Source organism: Vipera ursinii (assembly GCF_947247035.1).
Source record: "Vipera ursinii genome assembly, chromosome: 4".
Classification (NCBI taxonomy): Eukaryota; Metazoa; Chordata; class Lepidosauria; order Squamata; family Viperidae; genus Vipera; species Vipera ursinii.
Window position 1 is genome coordinate 55,430,528 of NC_139514.1, and position 27,013 is coordinate 55,457,540.

General features: G+C 42.0%; 1 protein-coding gene across 2 annotated transcripts in view; it reads right to left on the reverse strand.

The window, feature by feature from the left end:
* Nucleotides 1–27,013, reverse strand: part of C2CD2 (C2 calcium dependent domain containing 2) — a 48,068-nt gene that overhangs the window by 15,026 nt on the left and 6,029 nt on the right. Inside the window, exons 2-10 of one of the 2 annotated variants that reach the window (XM_083361469.1) lie at nucleotides 26,296–26,394; nucleotides 17,213–17,332; nucleotides 15,185–15,289; nucleotides 12,134–12,256; nucleotides 11,786–11,906; nucleotides 8,366–8,474; nucleotides 6,633–6,694; nucleotides 4,771–4,898; nucleotides 4,315–4,486 (exon numbers count right to left, since the gene is read on the reverse strand). In XM_083361469.1, coding sequence (XP_083217595.1) covers nucleotides 4,315–4,486; nucleotides 4,771–4,898; nucleotides 6,633–6,694; nucleotides 8,366–8,474; nucleotides 11,786–11,906; nucleotides 12,134–12,256; nucleotides 15,185–15,289; nucleotides 17,213–17,332; nucleotides 26,296–26,394 — 1,039 coding nt within the window. The remainder of the gene's footprint in view (nucleotides 1–4,314; nucleotides 4,487–4,770; nucleotides 4,899–6,632; nucleotides 6,695–8,365; nucleotides 8,475–11,785; nucleotides 11,907–12,133; nucleotides 12,257–15,184; nucleotides 15,290–17,212; nucleotides 17,333–26,295; nucleotides 26,395–27,013) is intronic. The other variant, XM_083361470.1, reaches the window with a different exon arrangement.

Sequence of the window (27,013 nt, forward strand, 5' to 3'; positions counted from 1 at the left end):
CGGCTACCGCGGCAGCAGGGGAGGGGGGTCCCGGACCGGTTCACGCCGACCAATATGAGGTGCAGGAGGTCTTGGACTCCAGAGTGCGGAGGGGCGCCCTACAATATCTCCTTCGGTGGAAGGGGTACCTGGTGGAGGAGGCAACGTGGGTGTCGCGGGAGGATGTCCATGCTCCACGTTTGATCCGGGCGTTCCACCGAGCCCACCCTGGCAGGCCGGGGGGTGGGGGTCCTGGGGGTGTGTGCACAGTGAATGATGCTATAACCCTGTTTTCTACATCTGCAGGAGGACCCTTGGTAGGGGGGGCGGCATGTCGGGCCGAACACGCCCGACATTCGGACGGGCCGCGGGGTGACTCACCACGCCGCCAGGCTCCCGCAGAGCGCTCCGTCAGGCCCCGAAGCCTCCCGCCGGCGCCAGTCATCTCCCGGAGGGCCAGGACGGCATTCGGCCCTTCCCAGCACTCTGGCGACCGCGGCAACCCACCAAGCCCCGAAGCTTCCCGCCGTCGCCCGTCGACCCGCGGCAACCCACCAGGCCCCAAAGCTTCCCGCCGTCGCCCGTCGACCCGCGGCAACCCACCGGGCCCCAGAGCCTCCCGCCGTCGCCCGTCGTCTCCTGGAGGGCCGGGTCAGCACGCGGCCCTCCCCAGCGACCCGGTAACTGCACGGAGCAACTTACCAGGCCGCGACGTTGTTCGCAGGCATCCTCGCCTCTTCGCCATGCTGCCGGGCTCCAGAGACGGTTGGCCACGCCCACGCCATTCCGACGGATCGGGGAATGGGCCAGCAAGAAGAACGGCGCAGCGGCGGGCCGCCTGTCAGCTGGGGAGGCCGCGGACCAGCCAGTCAGGCTACAGAAGCTGCTTACAGGCCGGGAAGGGGCCGTGCGAAGGACTGGGCGGTGGCTGCCCAGCGCCCGAGCCGCAGGGCAGGAATGGGTGCCTGGGTGGGTCAGGGGGTGACAGAGACAACCGGTGGGCCGGGAAGGGGTTTAGCGAGCAGCTCACGGCGGTCTGGGGTGGTGAGGGGAAAGAAGAGTCGAGGCAGAACTCTGGGGGAAAAGAGGGAGGCTTAGGCTGGGGGGTAACTTACCGGCTGCGTTGGTGGTGGGATGGGAGCCAAAAGGAGGGAACCATGGGAGGCGGGGTTTAAGTAGGGTGGGGGCGTGGTGGTGTAAATTAGGGTGTGGTGGTGGGAGTTAGCCTTGCCGGCTATTTAACCAGCGTTGACTGTGCTGTAAAGTCAACGCTGACTTCATTTGTCTTTGAGCGAACGTTTATGCGGATAATAAACACGGCTTAGAAGAACCAGCTCCCGTTCCGGTTTCAATCCTTGGGTCATTCGTCGGACAGGGTCTGAAACCTTCAAGATTTGCCTGAGGTCTTGGGCAACTCTCACCTCTCCTGTTCAACATCTATATGAAGCCGCTAGGTGAGATCATCCGTGGTTTTGGAGTGGGGTATCATCAGTATGCTGATGATACCCAGCTTTTCATCTCTACCCCACCCCACCCCAGTGATGCCCTCGACGTGATGTCCCGTTGCCTGGAAGCGGTCCGGGTCTGGATGGGGAGGAACAGGCTTCAGCTCAACCCTGACAAGACTGAGTGGCTGTACGTGCCGGCATCTCAGGAAATTCAGATTATTCCATCTCTTACTATGGGGAGTGAGTTATTACCCCCCGTAGATAAGGCTCGCAACTTGGGTGTCCTCTTAGATTCACAGCTCTCCTTAGAAGATCATATAGGAGCTGTGACTAGAGGGGCCTTCGCCCAGGTTCGTCTGATGCGCCAGTTGCGACCCTATCTGGACCTGGATGCCTTGCGTACAGTCACTCATGCACTTGTGACCTCTCGTTTAGACTACTGCAATGCTCTCTACATGGGGCTGCCCTTGAGGACCACTCAGAAGCTTCAGCTGGTACAGAGTGCAGCCGCGCGAGTTCTGTTGGGGGTCTCCCAATACTCCCATGTTACACCTCTGCTCCGTGAGCTGCATTGGCTTCCAGTTGCCTTCCGGGTGAGATTCAAGGTGCTGGTGATGACATATAAAGCCCTACATGTCATGGGTCTGGATTACCTACGGGAGCACCTGCTGCCGGCGTCAACTTCCCTCCGTCCAGTGCACTCCCACAGAGAGGGCCTCCTCAGGGTACCACCGGTCAGAGAATGTCGACTGGTGACCCCCAGGGGGAGGGCGTTCTCGGTGGGTGCGCTAGTCCTTTGGAACCGCTTACCGGCTGAACTCCGGATGGCCCCCAACCCTCGCTCCTTCCGGCATGATCTAAAAACTTATCTATTTGAACAACCCGGCCTGGTCTGATGGGTTTGGGGTTTTAACATCATTTTTAACTAATTTACTGCATCGGGCACAATCATTTAATTTTAAATCTTATATTCTGTATTCTTATTTTTATTGCCCTGTACACCGCCCTGAGTCCTTCGGGAGAAGGCGGTATATAAATCAAATAAATAAATAAATAAATAAATAAATAAATAAATAAATAAATAAACTCTCCCAAACAGCAAAGAAATTTAAAGTTGTTGGATTTTGCTTAATCATCTGAAACCTTTTTTTCCCAATGTTTAACTTGCAAGACTATGCAAATAGGTGCACAATATGTTTTCCATTTATACTACTTTTGAAAATAGAATATTATTTTACTGATTCTGAATTTTTTTAAAAAAACAGTTTAAACTAATGTGTTTGATAGTACTAATATGACTGCTGGAGAAGTCATAGTAGAATACTAACTATGGATCATTCTACTAAAGGTTGCTGCTTTATGTAAAATAATCAAGACAATTCAGTGCTTTTGTTCTATGAGAACAGAACTAATAGTACCGTGTTAAAAAAAATCACCTGGTTCCTTGCTTGGCAGCTGAGAATTTGGGCAGCTGAGCAGGGGGAAAATTAATAGCTTTTTAAAAACAATTATTATTTTTAAAAGTGCTTTTCTTGCCTCAGTAGAGGGCATCCTACCCCAATGTACAGCAATAAAAAGGCTGCTGCTTTTAAATTTGCAGTCTGTTTAAAAAGAAAATACCCTCATGGTAAATCCCAAAACATACTCAAATTCTTCCTCATATGGTTACCCAAAACTTTATTTTTTTTTCTTTTTTAAAAAAGAAAAGAATACATACAAATACACCAGCTTATAAAGTGAACTATCATGTTTAGGGTTGGCAAGTCCCCTGGGAATCCTATCATCCTTTTTGTTGTGCATGCCTTTAATCGTGTTAATCATACAGTCCAATTACTTCAGTAGGTGAGGATATTTATAGCACCTATGTGGTTATAATTTGCTCTCCTAGAACATTTTCCTCAAAGTTTTGGGGTTTAAAATCTGTCTGCTAATTAATTAAGCCAGTCAGTTTACTAACCTACGAATGTGAAAGCTAACTTGATTTTTGACTCTTAAATGGAACAAAAATTTAATGAAATTTCACTAATTTTGAAATAATATGCAACAAACAAAACAAAGAAACATGATTCCTCCTTTTTGTTCACTGCATTTATGTGAAACAGGATTTTCACAGTGTGAAAGAAGCACAGAAGCCAAAACGCTAATCCCATGAAACATCTTTTGTGCAAAGAAAGAAAGAAGTAATCAATCACTTCTTTTATATACAGAAGTGAAGTAGTTGTTACAAGATAAAATGTAAGGCTATTTAAAGTTCATTATTATTTTTAATTGATGCAAAGGTTGAACGTTTTTAAAATTACATATTCTTTTAAAATAATCTAATCACTCTTTTCATTCTAAAAAAAAATCCTCCTTTTTAAGAACTAACACAGGGGTGTCAAACTCAATTTCACTGAGGGCCGCATCAGCATTGCGGTTGCCCTCAGGGGGCCGGGTGGGTATGGGCCAGGTGGGCGTGGCCTACTGGGTGGGCGTGGCCAGTGTGTATGGCCTACTGGGTGGGCATGGCCAGCTCTACATCGTTTGCATCAAGGGTGCCTATGGGGGCCTGGGAAGGAGTGGGACAGATCTGAGGGTCTCTGGCAGAAGGAGGGTCTCTGGGCCAGGGCCAAGGTAGTGGGGGCCGTTCCCTCACTGTTTCCAGGATGGCTTCGTGGGCCACATGAAACCACTTCGCAGGCCGGATCCGGCCCCCGGGCCTTGTCTTTAACATGTCTGAACTAACATCCATGTTATCTCTCAATATCTTCAGTCCCAGAATGTTCCACAGCCAAATAGGTTTGAAAAGTAATGAGTCAATCCAAGTTGTATCCTGTCTTTCATCTTACAAATTTGTCTTAAAAGGTCAGGTTCTTAGAGCAAGGTAGACTTCCTCTGGGATTCTCACCTGAGTGCAGAATAGATGATCTCCCTTCCACTAAGGTCTTGGCTTTCACAGCAGTTACAGTAGTGACCACAGTCCCACAAGGCATCACAGTTCGATCCTTTTCGACTTTTGCAACAGGAAGCTTGGCAGGAAGCTGCAGTGATTTTGCTTCTGAAGGTTCCATGTATAAGAACTAAAGAAAGAGAAGTTTACTTGGCATCTTAAATAAGGATAGTTGAACATATATCTTCTATTTTGTGGGGAAAAGGAATTCCAAAAACCTGCAAGAGTCAACACAGTCACACACACCCCTTTTTTAAAAAAAATCATGTACAAACAGATGGCCTCTGATGGGCTTGAGATGGGGGTAACTTTACTGTTATGTCTACATTTTACCATTGTGTGCATAATGAGTCAAATGAGTTGGGTCAGGATATATTCAAGAAAAGAAAATCCAGGTATTTTAAAACTTTCTACCTCTGCAGAGACAGATCCTATTGCAGAGCTATTATTGCTGATTTGGCTGTTTAATGCAAAACTTTGCAGTCCAGAAGGCTGTTTCCTGAATAAATCCAAAGGAACACAAGCAGAAACAGAAGAGTCACCTGAATAAAACAGAAGCAATTTATTAAAATTTTCAGTACTGAAAATTATGCTGAGAACAAGCTTTAAATATTTTGGGACATATTATACTAAAAATATAATTATCATGGAAGTAAAGCAAAAAAGAAGTTACTATTTCCACTGTACCATTTATGACTTCATAAGGAAGTCACTCAGGAAGTAGATATTGGGGCTCTGAGTCCTGCCATTTATGTTTAGGCCCATATCCCTCCTGATTGGTTAAGGCCACCTTGGAGATATGTTCCACCTCTTTTAAAGAAAGTGGTGGTTCAAGAGTGCATTCAACAATACCGGACAATTTTTGTCCAATCTTCAATCTTTTCTTTTTAGAGGTTATTGAGATGGTGGTAAGCTTTGCAGCTTCAAAGGGGCATGAAAGAAACAGATTACCAGGATTATTTTCATTTGGGTATCAAGCCATATTATCAGGGTCATTTAATGGATAATCTCTGCAGGCTTGCGACGGGGCAGTGCATCTGTACTAGGGCTCCTTGATCCCTCAACAGTCTTCAGTATCACAGAGTATGGTATCCTTCTGAACAGACTTAGGAAGCTGGAAGTGCAGAGCACAGTTTTATGATGGTTCTCCTCTTTTTAAATTGGTTCCAGTTCTGGTGGGGCAGAGAGGACCAGCCCTAATCCTATTTTGCAAGTTCCCGAGGCCTAATTTCCAATTTAACATCTATATGAAACAATTGACAAGGAATCGATTGGTGGAGAATCAACAGCATGTTGATGATACTCAGTTATACATCTTTGCCCATGTTCTATATAGGCTTCTGGGTGCAATTCAAGATTCTGTTTGCCATTTTTAAAGCCTTGCATTGCATAAGGTCAAGTTGCTAGTGGTTACTAGTTACCCCAGTGGTTTTTGTACATTCCTCCTCAGCTGTCAGGACCGCTTTGTGAAACAATGTTATTTAGTAGCAATAGCAGTAGCACTTAGATTTATATACCGCTTCATAGTGCTTTACAGCCCTCTGTAAGCAGGTTACAGAGTCAGCATATTGCCCTCAACAATCTGGGTCCTTATTTTACTGACCTCGGAAGAATGGAAGGCCGAGTCAACCTTGAGCCATTCAGAATTGAACTCCTGGAGGAGGAAGCAGTCAGTCAGCCTGCAGTGCTGCATTCTAACCACTGTGCCACCACAGTAGGACCAAGGATGCTTCTCTCTCATTATGCTTGTCCCATGGAATAGCCTCCTTCCCGAGAACCAGACAGACCTGAATCTGTGGACCTTCTGGAAAGCCTTGAAGGCCTTTTCCTCAGGTATTAGGGCTAGGATAATAATAGAGGGCAGCATATGTGTTTTGCTTTTTTACTGTTAATCACACATACAAGAGAAGCCTCATTCATTTTTTTAATTTGGTGTTGATTTGTGGGTTTTATTATATTTTTGTAAGTTGCTCATTATGATTTGCAGCCATATAAATCTGCTAAATAGTTGTGACCGTGTGGTACTTAATGGCTGGATGATCCTCTTTCTTCTGAAGCTAAACGGGTCAGTCATTAGATCGTTAAACAAGATCTCGGGTTTCACTGTTTGCTTAGTGATCACTGAGGAAAGAATGGCTGGAAAAATGACACCTGGGCTTCTTTGGAATTCAGCAATTTCTCCTGCTGCCCTCACTGGGCATTCTCCTCAGTTTTACAAACAGAGAAGATAAGTTAAAGCACCTCTTTGGAAAGAATAAGTCTCCTACAATACTTACCATCCATCTCCCCATTTTCCACAATGTTGATTTGCAGCTGTTTCGATTTGGCATTTAATTCACTGTGAACAAACAAAACTTGTAGTTAACAAAGTGTATGTGTGTGTGTGTGTGTGTGTGTGTGTGTGTGTGTACACACATGTATACATATGTGTGTGTATGTATGTGTATGTATGGATACACACACACACACACATACACACACACACACACATTCCAATATTTTAAAACATGGTCTCTTAACTGCATAATGGAATTTCTGCTTCCCAAAGCAGAACCACCTGCTTGGAAGGAAAAAACATCCCGAATGCTGGCAAGAATATACTTTATTTTGTTAGCTCGAGCACATTCAACTTTATTCACAATTAATCATCAATAAACTTACTGAAGTACTGGAACTCAATGCTAGCATCATTTCACTAATTCAGTAAGTTTACCAATGTTTAGTTGGTAGTATTTGAATTAAGTTAACTATAAAGAAAGTGTAGCTTTGTATTCGGCTGTTTCTATTTCTGTGGTTGGAATCGACAATCATATTCCCACTCCTCCAGGAATATGAATCACTGAACTCAGCAGAACTTACTTCTGAGTAGGTTTGCATAGGATTGCACTGATGTGAACTATAGAAAAAGACTTCAGTCAAACAGGAGTATATAGAAACAAAGAGCATATTCTGTCCATCTAAAATTCAGCCATTATTTATTATTTATTTATTTATAAAATTTATAGGCTGCCCATCTTACCATAGGGTAACTGTGGGCGGCTTACAGTTACATATACAGTTAAAAACATAAAAGGACATTAAAACCAAGGAAACATGGGGAGGGTGGGTGTGGAGTGGGGAAAAGGTGTGATCTGTTATTAATCAACTACCTCCATTGCTCTTTTCCCCCACTTGAGCCCCAAGCGACTGCACAGCCATGTCTTTAGGCCCTTATGAAAAGATTGGGGTTGGGGTCAACCTCACATCAGGGGGCAAGATCTTTCAGAGGGCAGGAGCAATAGCAGAGAAGGCCCTCATCCTGGACCCTACCAGCCAAAATAATTGGGCTGATAGGACCCGCAGTAGGCCTCTGCCAGCACAAGTGGTACGGGCCACTCCCAGTGGGGTGAGACAGTCCCTCAAGTAACCTGGGCCCATGCCGTGAAGGGCTTTAAAGGTGATCACCAACCCCTTGCACTGTACCTGGAAACAAACTGGCAACCAATGCAGCTCGCGGAGCAGTAGTGTTAGAGGGGCCATTTTGGGGCCCTGAAAAGTACCCATGTTGCGGCACTCTGTACCAACTGTAGCTTCTGAATGCTCTTCCAGGGTAGCCCCATGTAGAGCACATTACAATAGTCTGGCCGATGACTAGGAACTGAACGACTGAGCTGGAACCCATCCTCATTTTTAAATACCTTCATTTTATAACATAGATGTACTCACCCAAAAAATGGTCAGAGATTCAAACAGCATACAGTACAACAAAAGAAACGTAAAATCCCACCCTGTCCCTATGCTACAATATTTGCCAGTGTGTGATCTGGGTCTATAATTGACATTCCAGAAGAATCAAAAATAAGGATGCGATCATTACTCCTTATTCTTCATTATAATGCTATACTATATACTACTGTATATAGGCTTTCTGCCTCAGTAAATTAATAAGATTTTTCCTATTAGGAGGATTAAAAAAAATTAGACAATTGTTTTATATTACACTTGTAAAAGTATTACAAGGAGTACTTACAAAATAAATTCCTCTTTCCAGGAAAGGTCCACGGGATAATTGGCAAAAGAAGTACAAAATTTCTGCAAAGGGTCATTGAGTTGAACTACACAAATGGGGTTAATGATACCTGTAATGAGGGAAACAGAAAAAAAAACTTAAATAAAACAGGATTTTCTAACTTGATGCGCAGCTACATAAAAAAATGGTTTTATGCATTTCAGATTAGTGGATTAATGAAATGTAAGTTCTTATCCATATAAGAACTCCTGCTGTGCTTGGAAGATTTTAAATAATGAATGTAAACATGTACCAACACATAAATACTGCAATGTTTACCATCTGTGTAATGACCCAAGAGAAGTAAACAGGTGGAGATATCAAAAGCTTGAGATGACTCTTATGTGCAAAAGACTGATTTATTCTTTTATTCTACCCAGGTGGCTAGAAAGGCCCAACAGAGGCTTCACTTTCTCAGGGTCTTGTGGAAGAACAGGGTAGAACAACGGCTAATGACCCTCTTTTACCGGTCTACTATAGACAGCGTCCTCTCGTATGGTATTGTGGTTTGGTATGCTGGTCTGACAGCCGCGGATAGTAAAGTATTACAGAGGGTGGTGAGCACAGCACAAGACATTGTGGGCTGTCCCCTGACACCACTGGATGACATCGCCAGGGCTCGCTGCCTTGGAAGAGTGAGGAAAATTCTCAGGGATGACTCACACTCTCCTACCATCGGGTAGGAGATATAGGAGTATAGCCAGCCGCACCAACAGTCTGAAAAACAGCTTTTATCTGTGGGCTGTTAGGCTTTTGAATGGGAAATAATTTTTATCAACTTTATGCAGAATTGACTTGTGAGGTCGGTGTGTGGTGCAATTAGCTCATGTGGTGTAATAAGATGGAGGTTTGTTGTCGCTGTGAGTTGGGGGGGTGGGAGCACGAAGGGAGGCTCAGCTAATCTCAATGTATTACTTGGTTGTACTTTGACAATAAAGGTTTATTATTATTATTATTATTATTATTATTATTATTATTATTATTATTATTGACAAAAAATGAACTGAGAAAAATACAACTCCATATTTTAAAATTATTTAAGATGTCAGAGTCATCATTAGCCAGTCATGGGCACCTTCATTAAGAAAAAAGTAGCCAAACCACATTTTAAACCAACCAAAATCTAGTTCAAAGATTAATTCAATCAAGACAGGGCCAAAGTTTAGAAAGCAGGAGGAAAACACAGTAAAGAATGTAGAAGCAATGTGGGTAGACCACTTGTCTTCCTTAATGCTCACCTGAATTACCTGAAGGGAGTATGCAAGCACAGGCTGGTAAAGGCTTACAAAACCTGATGGGCAAGTTATGTACTCACCCCTTTAAATACATATTGCATGACTTTGTACTTGATGTTATGACCACTTGATGTTATGGCGTATAGCACTTAGAAGAATTGCAATGTCTGGCATGAATAACGTTTAGAAGAGTAAAACCTCACAACCAAATGCAAGTAATGCAATAATTTTTCCAACTGCTGCTTATGCCTGTGAAACCTGAACTCTGAAAAAGGCAGATTGGAGAAAGATGGGCACCTTTGGACTGTGGTGCTGGAGGCGACAATTAGGCATCCCACGGACTGCAAAAGTAACCAAGACGTCCTAGACCAGACGTGTCAAACACAAGGCCTGGAGGCCAGATCCGGCCCGCAAAGTGGTTTCATGTGGCCCCCGAAGCCATCCTGGAAACAGTGAGGGAACGGTCCCCGCTGCCTTGGCCCTGGCCCAGAGACCCTCCTTCTTCCAGAGACCCCCAGATCTGTCCCACTCCTTCCCAGGCCCCCATAGGCACCCTTGATGCCAATGATGTAGAGCTGGCCATGCCCACCCAGTAAGCCATACGCACTCCAGCTGTGCCCACCCAGTAGGCCGCGCCCACCCTGGCCATACCCACCCGGCCCCCCGAGGGCAACCACAATGCTGATGTGGCCCTCAATGAAATTGAGTTTGACACCCCTGTCCTAGACTGAACCTCACTAAAAATATCATTTGAAGCCAAGATTGCCAAACAGAGGCTGTCGTACTTTGGTCATGTCATGAGAGCTAAGTCACTTGAAAAGCCAGTCATGCTGGAAATCATCAGCAGAAAAAGAGAAGTACCTGCTGGCTGGACACTACAAAAGCTGACATTGGGATGACTATGGTGGATCTGAAGAAGGTAATATGAGACAGAGGGGCATACGAGACAGAGAGGCACTGATTCATACAGTGGCCGAGGGTCAGACATGACTGAATGGCTGATGATAATAATATGAGCTGTCTGAATTTTTGACTCTCCAAATCTTGTGAGGTATGTTCAAGATAGTATTTGGCTAGCAGAACCGTCTCACCAATTTACACTCTGTACATTCTTTATGCCTATAATCCTATTCCAATCACAAAACGACATTGCTCACAGAGAGATCCACAAGTGTTCCTATAAATTAAGAAGCCTCAATATATAAAGATTAGAAGAGTAGAGCAAAGATATTATTGCAGATTTGTACATTATACTTGTTAGCACGTGCCAATTCTAAAAGAAAGAATATGAAAAGTTTATCTCATATAAGAATATGTAGATGCCCTTGAACTCTTTCCTGTTCCCCCTTCTGTAAACATTAAGAACTGCTTAAAAAAATCTTCGCACTTGATTTGCAATGATATTAAATTCTTTATAAGAAATTCACAGCCAGCTGTTCAAACACAAATTACCCTGTTTTGAATGAAATGTTTGAAATGGTCCATTTTAGACTCAAAACAATGGTTTCATATTTGAGCCAGAGGCATTTTGCACTTGAAATAGGGTGCTTTGCATTCCAAACATTTTGCATGTTCTAATTTACAACACAGCTACTAAAGCAGCCATGTGCATTATCCACCACTTCTCAATGGAAACTAGGCTACCCAATATTGTAAAGGGCAAGCTCAAATTCCTGGAACAACAGACCTCTGGGTATGAATTTGAATTCTGCAAAGATGTTATGAAATGTCTCCCACAAAGGCCAATGGTTCTAGTACAGTATTATAACAAAAAGGATACATATCAGGTGCTAACATAGAATAATAAAAAAAAATATTTATAAAAATTCTTGATACTTGAAACAGGATAGAGAACAGAAATTAAAACCAGTCAATATTGCTGTGCATTCCTGATTAAAATGCCTCCTTTTCTTTGTTTCTAGCATCTACTTTAATATACTGATTGCAATAAGCAGGCATATACATAGAATGAAGGCTATTGCTAAGCACATTGGTTTGTGCTTAAATTGTAAGCCGCCCTGAGTCTTCGGAGAAGGGCGGGATATAAATGGGATTAAAATAAACAAATCAATAAATAAAATTAAACCAGAATATATATTATACAATTCAGGAGGGTACAGGGAGAGCAAAGTATAAATTAATATACCTGCAATATTATGATTGGTGGCTGTTACTTTGATGTTTTTCATGAGCAGCTTTAGTTCATGAGCCCTTGGAGGCTTAGGAGGACTAGCAGCCTGACAAATGGCCCCTGTATTCTGTACATTCTGTCAGTAGGAAGCAAAAAATAAATAGCTTCATTAGAGATAAATGTGCAATAAATAATGCTGTTCTCATACATTAAATCTCAACATCAAACAAGCATTGCATAGGCACATGAATCATTTATGCAGATTCAGCTGAGGCATGAAATTATGACAATCTTTCAACAGGAAGTATGAAAAAGGAGCCAAAGCAGCAATGAGCAACTCCATTAATTTAATTAAAACTATACCTGTATTCCTTTTATATCAGTAGATCTTGTACTCAGAATCATAACAGGTGATGTACAACTGATGAGATTCTGCAACACACTTTTAAATGTTTCTAATACAGTGCATGTCCCAAGAGACTGATCCTATGAAGAGAAAAATGGTGGCATTGCTTTTAAAACTTTGAAGAAGCATATGGGAGAAAACCTTCAAGATTGTATTCAGCATGTTGTTTGGCTCACTGATTCAAACTACAGCATCATCTGCTCTACATATTCTGCATTGGGAAATCATATTATCCTCCAATTCTAGAAGGAGAATGAGCTCGGATTAAAATAAATAGTACATATGGAGGTAGACAAATGTGTACAGATGTGAGATCACTTTGTGTACTGTATCTAATTGGTGCATCATGGAGAAATGAAGACCATGATGTGGAACATATAAACAGGCAAAATGGAAAATGCTAACGCACCTCAGTGACAATGCATCAAACATAATAGTTATGAAAGCCAGACAGCAAAACATCAAATTGCAAATGATTAAACACATTATTTATTTAGCATATGATGAAAACATGACAAAGAGAAGTAAATATATGCACATAATCCATGTAATTATACACAAAACTTTTACGGCAGTGGCCTCATAAGTGGATGTGTAATCTAGCTATCCAGGCGATTGCCTCTGGTATCGCTTCATGGGTCTTGTACAAGAGCCATCAAATTTGGTTCCTCCGAGTATTTAGTTTATATCTGAATATTGGGAAGGTTATCGAGATGTCACTAATATGTAGATTAGATTACACCCAACTGTAATTTTCCTTTCCATTATATTTTTCATTCCAGAATAATAAACCAAGCAATGTTGTCATTCCATACGTTGCAGGAATATCTGAAAAGGTCAGGAGAATCTTCAGCCCACACTTGGCCAACAATTGGTTAAAACTACATTAATTAGAGCACAGGTCTGCAACTCATGGCTCCGGAGCCGCATGCGGCTCTTTCAGCTGTCTCCTGCGGCTCCCAGTCCTCTGCCATGTGCAGTCCAAAAAAAAAAAGTGGGACTAAAAAAGTTCAAACAATCAATTCATATATGCAGGGTAGGTGCATATCTTGCCTTGGCTCCACTCTTTAGTCAAACCCTGTTTTGCGCATGCATGCACATGTGCACACATTTTTTTGCAGCTCCCAGTTTTTCCTTTTGTGAGGGAACCGGTTCTGAGTGGCTCTTTCACTGTTTCAGGTTGCTGACCCCTGAATTAGACAGACAGACAGAAAACGCATGCCTCACTTTTGGAGGAAGTGAAAAATGGCTGCAGGGAAAAAAGAGTATCAGTTCTTTTGATGGAGATCATTAGGGGAAAGAGCTGACTGGCTTCAAGACACTGGTTAATGAGTTGACTGGCTTCATGACACTAATTTTAGAAAGTGCTTTGAGTAAATATTGTCAGTTGCATTCAATTAATCCAGTAATTTTTCAAAAGTCAGCTCCGAAGATAAGCAACGTACATTAACCAAAATTCAGTGAACACACACTGCCTGACTAGTTTTAGAGGGTTTCTTATAACTTTTTTAAAAAATGCCAATTCACATAGCTCACCAAGATTGAAATTACCTGCTGACATTTAATTTACACTATGTAAAATTTTCTTGCTTTGTTTTTTAACAAAATTGAATTTTTAATGCAAAGTTTAGGCATGAATTACAAATATTTAATCAGGAAATTTAATTACAGAATATTGTCTCAATAAAGTCAATAGAGCACATTTCAGCATTAGCAATATCCATATAAATGCTATTCCATTCACTCTGTGCCATGGTGCCATCTATATCCATCTACACCAGCTTTTCACAAACTGTTGCCCCCTCCTGCTATGAATTCAGGGAGTTGTAATTTCATTGAATGGGGGAGCGGGACGCCCACTATGTTGATCTGTTGATTTTAGTTCATAAATACAATTTATGAATAAATAGCCAATTTTGTAAGTCTGTCATGGCCCTGTCTTTTTTTAATTCCTGAACATTCAACAGGATATACAGTAGTTGTCTTCCAGTCATGAATCATAGTTAGTGCTTAGGAAGCACAAAGCATTTGAACCTTAAGAATGCCTTTAAAAGAGAGAGAGAGAGAGAGAGAGAGAGAGAGAGAGAGAGAGGGAGGGAGGGAGGGAGGGAGGGAGGGAGGGAGAAAGAGAGAGAGAGAGAGAGAGAGAGAATCTGTTAAAGCCTTTCTCCAGCAGCAGAGACCTCCAGCAATATTTTGAATTCTGTCCAGTAAACATCTGGAGACAAAAAACAGCCTTTCTTGTTACTATCCATATAGCAGGGGTGTCAAACTCAATTTCATTGAGGGCCGCATCAGCATTGCAGTTGCCCTCAGGGGGCTGGGTGGGTGTGGCCAGGGTGGGCGTGGCCTACTGGGTGGGCGTGGCTAGAGTGCATATGGCCTACTGGGTGGGCGTGGCCAGCTCTACATCATTGGCATCAAGGGTGCCTATGGGGGCCTGGGCAGGAGTGGGACAGATCTGAGGGTCTCTGGCAGAAGGAGGGTCTCTGGGCCAGGGCCAGGGCAGTGGGGGCCGTTCCCTCACTGTTTCCAGGATGGCTTTGCGGGCCACATGAAACCACTTCGCAGGCCAGATCTGGCCCCCGGGCCTTGTGTTTGACATGCCTGCCATATAGCTTTAAAAATCCTGTGTTTTACAGGCAGCTGTATATACGGTGAAAATAGTAATTTCCAAGGAAATGCTGGTAAAGTAGTTATGTATACCGAAGTTTGCTGTTGTTGTCTATCCGAGTGGCAAATGCTGAATGGCTTTATAGATTATTATTGCAATTGTTTTTAGAAGTAGCAGCATATAATTACTCTTGCAAAACTTACAGCAACCTGTAATTGTCATCCTTTCAAAAGGCTGTCACGTTACACACATAGTATGCCAGAAACCTTGCTCCTAATTATATTTACTTAGAAGCCAGTCCTTTGGATTGTAGAATCAAGGGGATAGGGAAATGTTTAGAATTATTTATTTAAATCTGCTGTAGTTACATATAAGAAAATGGCAACGTGCTTACTTTTTGCACATTAGTAGGTTTGACTTCAATATTTGTTTCAGAGGAGTAGATGAATGACCACTTGATCTGGATGTCTTCCTCTTCGGGTTTTGCTGAAAGTTTTAGCTGTTGATAATGATAGTTTATTAAGGATTGTTATTTCTATTTTGCAAAATTAAGCAGGTGTTAAAGCCAGTTGCAATTTTATATAAATTGCAGTTCAGCATGTGGTACAAAATCTTTCTTGTTTGAAATTTTTAAATTATGTTGTGTATATAAATTCAGGTAGAAATCTAATGTAAATACCCCCCCCCATACACACACACAAATACTTTGAGCCTCAATTCCCAGCAATTCCAGGCAGCCTGGCAAAGTAAACAATTATGTAAGTTGTAGTTTAAAATTCTTGAAGAACAGCAGATTGATTATCCTAGTTATGTATGTTCACTCTCTGTAATCAAAATGCAATCTAGTACATGCACAGTTCAGTGAACTATAACCACCTTTGTGATCAGTTAGTCCTCAGCTTTCATAATTGATCATACTAGTTGGACAATATTTGGTTGGTGACTCAAAATTCTGGGAGTTTGATCCTAGCATCTCTTACCTAGCCTCAGACTGGGAAAGCTACAAACTCCATAACTGGTGTAGGACAAATTGATTAGTAGGTGCTTCGTATTTTGACATAATTTCTGATGGGTATGCATTAGAATTTAACAAATTTAAAATGTAAATGCTAAGCATCCACTGATCAGTTTGTCCTCCGTTAACCAAAGAGAAAAGCAACCTAGAACTAAGGAGAAACTTCCTGACAGTTAGTACAATTAACCAGTGGAACCACCTGCCTCCAGAAGCTGTGAATGCTCCAACACTGGATGTTTTTATGAAGAGACTGGACAGCCATTTGTCTGAAATGGTATAGAGTTTCCTGCCTCAGCAGGGTGTTGGACTAGATGACCTCCAAGGTCCCTTCCATCATCATCATCATCATCATTAATTATCACATAGTCAGCCAGATGTTCAGGCTGGATTTGGCATGTCTACCTATCGAGTCCTTACCAAGGTCCTGGGATAGGCAGATGTGGATGTTTGATGGTATTACAGATATCGTTACAGGATGAAAGCAGTTCCTAGTAAGGCCGCCTTTTGCAATTGACTAATGGCGAATTTGTCAATGCCAATGGTGTTCAAGTGGTGCTCCAGTTGTTTTGGGATTGCACCCAAGGCGCCTATTAGTATTATTGTTGTTGTTGTTGTTGTTTACTCAACCAAATATAAATATTTTAAGTTTTTGTTTCTATCTATAGTATTGACTAGAAATTCTAAATTTAAATAGAGTTTCCTGGTTTGAAGCACCAGCTACCAATGTCCACATATATTACAACTGCTTCACTCTTCTCTTGATACAAGCAATAAAACAAACCAGAAGCTAGTTAAACATATACTGCCATTATATCCAAATTGGTAAACTTGTCTCTAAATAAATCGTAATATGAAGATGTAGTTTAAATTTGACTTCTATTGATTTGTTTAAAGTCATTAAATATATTTCCTTGTTTGGGTCAAACAGGAAACTACAATTAAATGTAGTTTCCTTAACTACAGAGCAGAATTATAAGGAGATTCCATGTGGGTTTTCAATACAGTAGCCAAACTGGACCATAATGCAGTAAATTAAGAGAACAATATATGGAAAGAAGAAATGGCTGAGTCTATGGCTGACAACAATATTGAACAAAACCCTCAAAATTTGTTTAAAATAGTATTTTTTAATAAAAGTAAGGTGGAAATTACTAATAGATCATTAATTTGTAAAAAAATATCAATTATATTAATTCAATATAAAGAAAATTAGATCAAATTTAGTTTTCATCCAGACCATACTATTTTTAAGGAATGTCCCCCCCAACAAATCACATAAAGAGTAGATATGTCCTCTGCCAGAAGAAGTTATGTACCTTGACAAAAATGTGCAAGAGGACTAAATGAATTAATACGTATGTAAGATATCTTACTGCAAGTTTTCTTAATTTAAATTCAAAACATTACCTGCAAATGAAGTGGAAATAGTTTTACACTGTAAGACTGACATTCTCCAGTAAGAGGTGGAGTTTGGGATACACTGACAAGAAAATGGAAGGAATTTCCAATTACATTACAGGAAACCACCTAAAATAATAAAATACAGTTTTATCATCAGCTATGTTTATAGAGCAAATATCCTGAGCACTTATTTGAAAGCTAAAGTGACTGCCATTTTTTGACATCAGAATTCATATCTTGGTAGCTGCATTCGTCCAGAAAAGTAGGTTGTTTTTTGCCTCTTAGGTGAATTAAGCTTGTATTTATTTATTTATTTATTTATTGAATTTCTATACCGCCCTTCTCCTGAAGGACTCAGGGCGGTGTACAGGGTAATAAAAGCATTACATACAAAACTTAAAAATAAGATTAAATTAATTCAAGCCCTAACAATAAATAATTAAAAATAACCCAAACCTTTAAACCAGGCCGGCCTGTTCAAATAAATAGGTTTTCAGATCATGGTGGAAAGAGCGCAGGTCAGGAGCCATCCAGAGCTCAACCGGTAGTAGATTCCAAAGGGCTGGCGCGCCCACAGAGAATGCTCTCTCCCTGGGGGCTGTAAGCCGACACTCTCTGACCGACGGCACCCTGAGGAGGCCCTCTCTGTGGGAGCGTACTGGAGGAAGGGAACATGACGCTGGCAGCAGGTGCTCCTGTAGGTAATCCGGACCCATGCCATTTAGGGCTTTATAGGTCATCATCAGCACCTTGAATCTCACCCGGAGGGCAACTGGAAGCCAATGCAGTTCGCGGAGAAGAGGTGTTACATGGGAGTATCGGGAGACCCCCATCACAACTCGCACGGCCTCATTCTGCACCAGCTGAAGCCTCCGAGTGGTCTTCAAGGGCAGCCCCATGTACAGAACATTGCAGTAGTCTATACGAGAGGTCACGAGCGCATGAGTGACTGTACGCAGGGCATCCCGGTCCAGATAGGGTCGCAAGTGGCGCACCAGGCGAACCTGGGCAAAAGCCCCCCTGGTCACAGCTCCTACATGGTCTTCCAAACTGAGCTGTGAGTCCAGGAGGACATCCAAGTTGCGAGCCCTATCTACGGGGGGTAACACCTCACCCCCTCATGGTTAAAGATGGAATGGACTGAATTTCCCGAGATGCCAGAATGTACAACATATAATGTTCTCCATGGGAAACAAAGCTCATTGATGTAATTCTATTGCTATTATTTTATAACCAAACTAAAATGAGCAAGCACGAACTCGTAGTGAAATGTTGTAAGATCATTTTTCAAGCTTTGTTATCCAGAGCACTCTCAAAAAACTTTGTAGATAGCTGCTTCAGTATGATAAACTGAAGAAATAAAGCACTTGCCTTTACAGCTCTCTCTCTCGCTCTCTCTGTGTGTGTACATATCTGCATGGATGTTGGTATCCCAAGAAGATTAATATCATTTGAGTAATATTGGCAGATGATTGAGTAACATTGTAACAGGACTGAAGCATTCCCAGCCTTCCAAGGAAATTTTCCCACTTGGGCTCCAAACAGTTTAAAACAGAAACTTTTTGGTAGTATGTGAAAGAGTTCAATGGCAGGCTGGTAAGGACGAGGCTATTATTTTTCATGTTCCTTATCTAAGATATCTAAATTTAGGTTCTGTCTCTATATTTAGCTTTTGGATATGAAAATGATATCACTGCTACATTAAGAAAGAAGGTTGCTGTTTTTCACTTTCCTCCTCCTAAAACTTTCCCCATAAATTCAACCACCTGGATATTCCTCTGTTAGGAATACTTAATTATATTGGATACAGGTATACTTAAATTTTAGCCTGAACTGCCCTTTCACCAACCCAACATCTGTACATTCCATTCCAACACTGCAGGACCAGTAGTGGGATTCAGCTGGTTCACTCCACTTTGGCAGAACCAGTAGCTAATTTTGTTTGTTGTCCAGGCCCAGAATGGACTTCTGGAAGTAGCATCCACATAGAGAACCAGTTGTTCACATATTTGAATCCTACCACTGTGCAGGACCTTATATTTAGTACAGAGATATCTGGTTTTGTACCAAATTTATCTGATCAGGGTATTTATTCTTCTCTTAAAAGGTACAAATATTTTACTTATTATTTAGGAATTTAAGGTTTAATCCAGCACTATCAAGGGACGCGGTGGCTCAGTAGGTTAGGACGCTGAGCTTGTCGATCAGAAGATCGGCAGTTTGGCGGGTCGAATCCCAAGTGCCGCGTAACAGAGTGAGCGCCTGTTACTCGTCCCAGCTTCTGCCAACCTAGCAGTTCGAAAGCACGTAAAAATGCAAGTAGAAAAATAGGGACCACTACGGTGGGAAGGTAACAGCGTTCCGTGCGCCTTTGGCGTCTAGTCATGCCGGCCACATGACCACGGAGACATCCTCGGACAAGCGCTGGCTCTTCGGCTTTGAAACGGAGATGAGCACCGGCCCCTAGAGTTGGAAACGACTAGCACGCATGTGCAGGGGAACCTTTACCTTTACCTTTACCAGGACTATCAAGCAACTAGAGAAAAATCCTATCATTTTTATCTCCTTCTGCTTAAAGGTATTTTAGGTTTTCTCTGACCAAAAGATACTTTTAGGCTTATAGGGGAGCCTGAAAGAAAGCTCTTTCTGCACCAACCTTTGAAAGTGCTTGTCATGGTTCCGACAGATGAAACTCTTCAAAGAATTGTGAGGCATTGTTTACCTTAAAGAATCTTTATTTGAGTAGCATAGCATCGGCACTAACATAAATGAAGCCAAAAACTGAGTTCCCTTCCCCTGAACACATAGTATCAAAGCACAATTCCTTCCTCCAGTTAACAGTCATAAATCACATTGCCCAATTAAATTAAAGTGCAGGCTTCCCCTCCAGCTCTCCAGCCCACCATTTCCTTATCATCTCTTATTTCAACAACCTTGGTTCTCACACAAGGTCAGTGTTATTATGTCTAGCTAGACTCTCGTGCACATTCCGCCCCCCCCCCCTCCCAGCATCATCTAACTCTAAAAGCAAAAAGAAGAAAATGGCTGCATCTCCATCTGTTGTCAATGCAAAAACATCCAATGTTAGCCGTGTTGACAGTGCTAATATTGGGACTGCTGTAATCTCATACAGTACTTCTGCTTCTCAATCTCAAGGTACCTTCTTCTTTGAGAACAAGTTTGTCTACTGATACATATTAACCATTTGGTATCATTTTTGCTTCAAAAACAGACAAGTGTGACTCTCTGGTTTTTGACAAATAAACATTTGTACTATTATTCAGGCAGCACTTTGTAAATAATTTACTGTTTGTTAAATTTGTGTAACAGAGGAAAGTAACCCATGAAGGAGTCGGTCCTTGGTTAATTTCATACAAACTAGACAATCCCTGCCCTCTTGGGTCAATGTTTCAGAGTTACTTCCTTACCTAAACAGAGAAACAGGGTTACTCAAAGTTAGCAAATAGAGAGTGGAAGTTGTAAAGTCGCATGCTTCACAGAGAGACGGACACAGAGCTGGGTAACGATGCGTTTATTCAGCAACAGAATGAATCTGGGCAAAAGGGGATACCTGGCGTCTATTTATACCTGCCCAGGTGATGTTCTGAACCAGCCCTCTTCTCTCAACCCCTATTTCAAAAGAAGAGACTGGAAAGCGTCCAAGGCTAAAAGGCTTCTGCCAAGATTTAATAGTAAACACACAAGAGCTTATCTTCTCAAGCAAAAGAGTTGCTTTCAGCAACCAGCCCCTCCCCAAACACTCCTTTTATAGAGAGCTCAGGGCGTGGTCTCCCTGTGCCTCCTCCCGAGGAGTCCCATAGCCTTTCTTTGTTTGTCCCTGCTCGACTGCCTCCTGCGTCGGGCGTCCTTGAACAGGGCCAGCTGTGGGTCATCATCCTCCGCACTCTCGGGCTCACACAGCTGAGCAGAGGTTCCCGGCTGAGGACTCTGCAAAGTCTCCAAATCATCATCAGCCGGTTCGTTTCCCTCCTCCCCCACATCTGAGTCCTCCGATACATCGGAGCCGGCTGTCGGACCCACAGGCTGGCCCTGAGTCACAACAGGTGAATCACATCCAATCAATTCAAACCTGGGCTTCCCGCCAGTGCAGGTAGCCAATAGGTTTAAACCCTGGCTTCCCGCCAGGGCTGACCATGCCTGGGGCTGTCAACAGCTTGAGCCATTCAGGCTTTTCCCACGTAAACGGTTATAGCCCGGAGCTGTCCAGCCTCCTGCTGTGCTGTTCATTGTGTATGCTGAGTAGCATACACTGCAGAAGTGACTCTGACTTTCTGCTGGGTTCCCCATTTACTCTCTTTGTAGTAAGGCTTCAGGGAGAAAGTCAATGGGGAGGCCAGCAGGAAGATGCAAGTCTAAGGTCCAAGGCAGGTAAACAACTACTGGGTGAGAAAGGAAGCAAAGGGATGTGTGGGGGTGCGGGTCAGGAATGGTATGTGGGGGCATGCAAGAGGTACCATATGAGTTGAGAAAGATGGGTGGTGTTAAGTCGTGGGCTCTGGTGAGCAGGAAGGAAGACACAAGGCTGAGTACAGAGAAACTCATTCTTTATTCTCGCTGGAACTATACTTGAGCTTGGGTCGCACCCGGCCACAATATATAGCCTAGCCCTACGGAAGCAGCCAATAGGATTAAACCCGCGCTTGCCGCCAGGGGCTGACCAATTGCAGGACCGGAGACGGCCTGTCTGGGTTGCTGGGGAGCCGTTAGATCTCCATCAACGCACGTGGTGTGGTACCACAAGCCCAATACATAACAGATGGGTATGCACCAGAGATATCATGCAGCCCAGGGAGGGTACAAAGGTGGACTCTGTAGGGAAGAAAGCCTGCCTGGGGGTGCACAAGAAGCGCTGTGTAGGTTTAACGGGGGTGAGGGGGTGCCACAGGTCAAAAGGGGTGCAGAGGAGGTTATACGGGTGTGTAAGAGGTACTGCATGGGTCATGTAGGGTATACAGGGGGTGGCATGGGTCAAGAACAATCCAAGGGGGTGTCAGGGGGATGTGTGAGGTCCTGTGCTGGTAGAGATGGCAGGAGTTGGGAAAATGCATGGAATTGCTTGGGAGTGCACAAGAGGTGCCATGCTGGTTGGGGATGGTGTTCAGGGAGGGCAGCCTGGGTCAGGAAGGTGTGTGAGCCTGAAGGTGTGCCTCATGGATCAGGAAGGCATGCAAGAGGGCACAGGTTGGGAAGGGTGTGTGTGAGTGCATAATAGTGCTCATGGGTCAGAGAAAGTGCATGGGAGACAGCATTAATCTGGGAGAGTGCATGAGCATATGCAAGAGGTGCTGTGTGGGTCAGGAAAGACATGCAGAGGGCATTGGCTGGGGAAGTTGTTCAAGGGGTACATGGGCCAGCAAGGGTATGTGAGGTTCCTTCCTCCTGTTCCTCTCTTCCTTCCTTTCTTCCCTTCTCTTTCCTGCAGATACAGTAGGTGAGTGACTACTGCAGGGTGAGGGAGGGAGGGATTGCAAGACTGACTGAGAAATAGTCACAAAATACTAAAAAAGAGCATATGACCACAACACCAACCTGTAGCCCTGAAGCACCCATGATTTCCCCAAATTTTATTCCTTCAGGAGTCATGGGTTTTAGATTTTGGGTGCATTCTGTAAGCAACCTATTTGAGTACCTTGGTCCGAAAATTGTTGCCCTATGATGGGCTATTTTGTCCAGCTAAAGGTCATGAAGATTAGTGTTTTAGTACTATATAGATTTCAGAATCAAATTCCTATTTAGCAGTTGGATTACCAATGCAATCAAACTTTTGTTTGAACTTTCACAAGTATCTGCATACCTCTATGCATATCAGCTACTAAGAATGGTTTTTTTCTACTACATATACAATAAAATATATAGAAATATATATATCTTGGTTATCATACAAACTAAACATTTATTTGATTATATTGTTTGTTCTTGCCATGTTTCAAATTTAAGTACCATTACTATTTGTTTGCCAAGATAAAACTAAAAACAAAAACCATTTCAATTAGACTAACCCATAATGCTTTCCAAAATAGCTTACAATACACAATTTTAAATGCAGTATGATGAACAGAAAACAAAATACATGAGCTAGTGAACCAAAAGCTCTTTTTTATCACTGTAGTACAGAGAAAGAGAGAGGAGAGAGAGAAGGAGAGAGAGAGAGAGAGAGAGAGAGAGAGAGAGAGAGAGAGAGGGAGGGAGGGAGGGAGGGAGAGAGAGAGAGAGAGAGAGAGAGAGAAGACCTAAAACATCAAATGTTATGTTAGACAAGCTGCTCTTCACCTAAAAATTACATATACACACATTCTCTTTTATTTTTTGCTGAAGGCTGGAAACCTATTTAGGTAAGTAAAAAGTATTCAGCCTTGAAGTGTTCCTTGGTCCTAATAATTAGGTACAACCTGAAAAATGGGAATAAAATGGAATAAAACCTACAATTCTTCATAAATACCAGGACAATCATGAAAGTTTTATTTCTCCTTCAATGCTGTCAGTTTCTTTTTTCCTCTGTATTCACCTCCAACTCATGAAGGCACAATCCTGACAATAAGATTGTCTGCATCACTTTAATTTCTAAGCTGCTCAAAAATCTGGACTACCACTAGATGACAGCAAAGAATTAGCATGTAATGGTTATCCATACTTTTGCAATTTGTATGCGGCATTGTATTTTAGCTGTATAAATTGATTAACCTACCTTATAAAGCTTAGAACAAGAGTATTATGAAGACTGCCACACACTTAAACACATTGAGGTTTAAAAAATTGCAAAACAAAGTTTGGGAAAAGAGCCAGAAATAACTATGAAAATTTAGAGGTTGAATATAGCTCATACCAGACTAAGTGCCTTAAAAACATACCTTTGTACGCTAATCAGATAAATGATTTTCTTGCTTACCTTTATCCTCACAACCCTTTTGGACTTTAATCAGAAACCTGAGCTAGTCTGCTGCTATTAGAAAATGATTTAAGTCAGAACATAATTGACTGCTGCTGCCAATTGCTGCTCAAATAGGAATCAGCTTTGTGGAAGAGAAATTGTAATTTCCCATAGAAAGCTAAGTAAAGCTACTGATGATTGACAAAGGAGTGAATGTTGATTGCGCTGCCAGTTCCAAAGCCATGTCCTTCCATAAGCAATTCACAAGTACAGTAACCAATTGCAAGAAACTAACCTTTCATGCACAGTAATACTGAACAAGTTTTGGGGATACCTGGATATTAAATAAAGGAAAGTGGGGGGGAGAAAGAATACAGGCTTCTTTGATCTTCAAACTTTATCCTATATGACAGCTACGTTCTTAAAATGGAATGTGGAAGGAATGGCAAGTTTAAATACATTATGATATCTAGTAGGAACTTAAAAAGAAGAAAACAAATGCACAATGAACTATTTCTAAATCCATGAATTACAGGTTTTTTTCAATCCTGGAACAATTCTAAAGTTTTATTGGTAGGTTATAACTGAAGCAATAAAGAATTTGTCAGTTTTTATATCTGCTGGAAATTAATGCTTCTATTGTTTTAGGAAAACAGTCAGTACAGGCCAAATAAAAAGCTGACATAATGTTGTTTTCAAAACGGAGTAAGTCTACATATTCTTCCCTAATTATCAAATCCTGCCCCATATTCCTAACTTCATGTTTAGTCTACGTTTCTGATTATCGGGGGGGGGGGGAAATCTGTTAACACATTCAAATGATTTTTAACATTTTGCTTATTTGTAAAGACTCACAGAGAGCTAACTAGGGGTATTGGGGGATGAAACGTAGCAATAATTATTACCCTTTTGTAATGTATTGGGATTTACTTGAACTGCTTCATGTGTCTTTTGAATGCTGTTTAAGTTTGCTCAATTGGTGTGTCTGTATAACGGTCACTGACTTGCCAGACTAGCTGTCTCCAAGAAGATCATTGGAGGATTTGGGGTGGGAATGGGTTCCTTTAAACCTATTGGCCGCTGCCTAGTGGCCAACCGTATAAGTAGCTGCACAGAAGCCTCTGTTTCAGTTCTGTTCCTGTTTGCCTCAATAAAGCATTTTCCTGTTTGCAACCTCTCGTCTCGCTTACTGCCTCCAAAGAACTCACTACACAACACTTTTGATTTGTCGTCTGTGATGATTTTTTAAAATCAATTATTAACATAAATGCATGCCCAATTCTAGATAGAAGATATGTATTAATAATGTAATCAAAGCAATATGAACTTTGCTTAAGGTGTTCCACAATCCAAGGAAAGTAAAACATTTTACATAAAGCATATAAATACAAAGGTTTGTTTGCCAACTGATCTCGCCCTACTCTTATTTACCTAGGAATAGATTGTACCTCTGTATTTACTCAATAATGCCCCTTATATTCTCTTTATTCATAACTATACTTTCATTTTGCAGTAAAATAATGATTTAATGTCAGAAAGACTAAATAGTTATCTCTGCTTTTTATGGGACATTGGTATACCATACCAATACGCTTCCAGTATTCTTGGCCTATTTTTTCTGTGTGAAAAAACAGTAAGCTGGAAAGTATATTATCTGTAAACAGCTCAAAAACGTGTATTATCAGTTAAATCATGTAATTTGTTTAGATTGGATTCTGCCATGCAACCCAATTACTAGCATATTTACTAAAGAAAGGATTTTTAATGTATCCATTTTATTATTTTGACAATTTTATGCAACTCTTCTTTTCGATACACTATATTCTACTGTACAGCTAAATATCAATCCACTGAATCTACCCTTTACAACTAAGCATTAATTCCTAATACACACATACTTTTTATGTAAGTATTAATCACCATAGATAGCAATCCATAAGATTATATTTACCTAATAGTGCAAAACAGCAAACAACTAACAAAAATTGAAGTGAGATTTTTGAGGGCATGTTCCCCAGTTTGAAATATTTTCCCCTTTTCCTGTACATGCTAATGACATTAATGAGAGAGAGAGAGAGAGAAATCATTCAAGAGAACATGCATGGGCCTACATGGCAAGGAAATGCACGAGCAGCTGGCCAGTGTTGTACATCAGGCTCCAGCCTATAAATTAAGGCATGCCAAGAAAAGAAAAGCTCACCTTTTCTTCAGCAGATTTTACTAGACTTATTATTCCTTGTACTTTAAGCTCTTGATTCTGATGAGCTGCATGTTCATCAAATGTAAAGAAACGGGTGTCCTGGAAAAGAAGAAATAGGAAGAAATAGGAAAAAGTGACACAAACAAAGCTATTAAAAAGGCCTGAACATTACAGAAATTGAAAAAGTGAATCAGCCAAACACTGAAGAAGTCTAAACCAGTGAAAGTTGTGCTTGAAATCATGTTTATTAACAAGATGCATGGCAATATGCTTTCTGTGCAGTCCCTCAGTTTCCCTTGAATGGGATGCTTGAGCTTTTGCCGAATTACAGCAATTTTTATCATTGTAAAAAAATATCAATATCAAAAAAAAAAATCAAGGGACGCGGTGGCTCAAAGGGACGCGGTGGCTCAGTGGGTTAGGACGCTGAGCTTGTCGATCAGAAGGTCGGCAGTTTGGCGGGTCGAATCCCGAGTGCCGTGTAGCAGAGTGAGCGCCTGTTACTCGTCCCAGCTTCTGCCAACCTAGCAGTTCGAAAGCACGTAAAAATGCAAGTAGAAAAATAGGGACCACTACGGTGGGAAGGTAACAGCGTTCCGTGCGCCTTTGGCGTCTAGTCATGCCGGCCACATGACCACGGAGACGCCCTCGGACAAGCGCTGGCTCTTCGGCTTTGAAACGGAGATGAGCACCGGCCCCTAGAGTTGGAAACGACTAG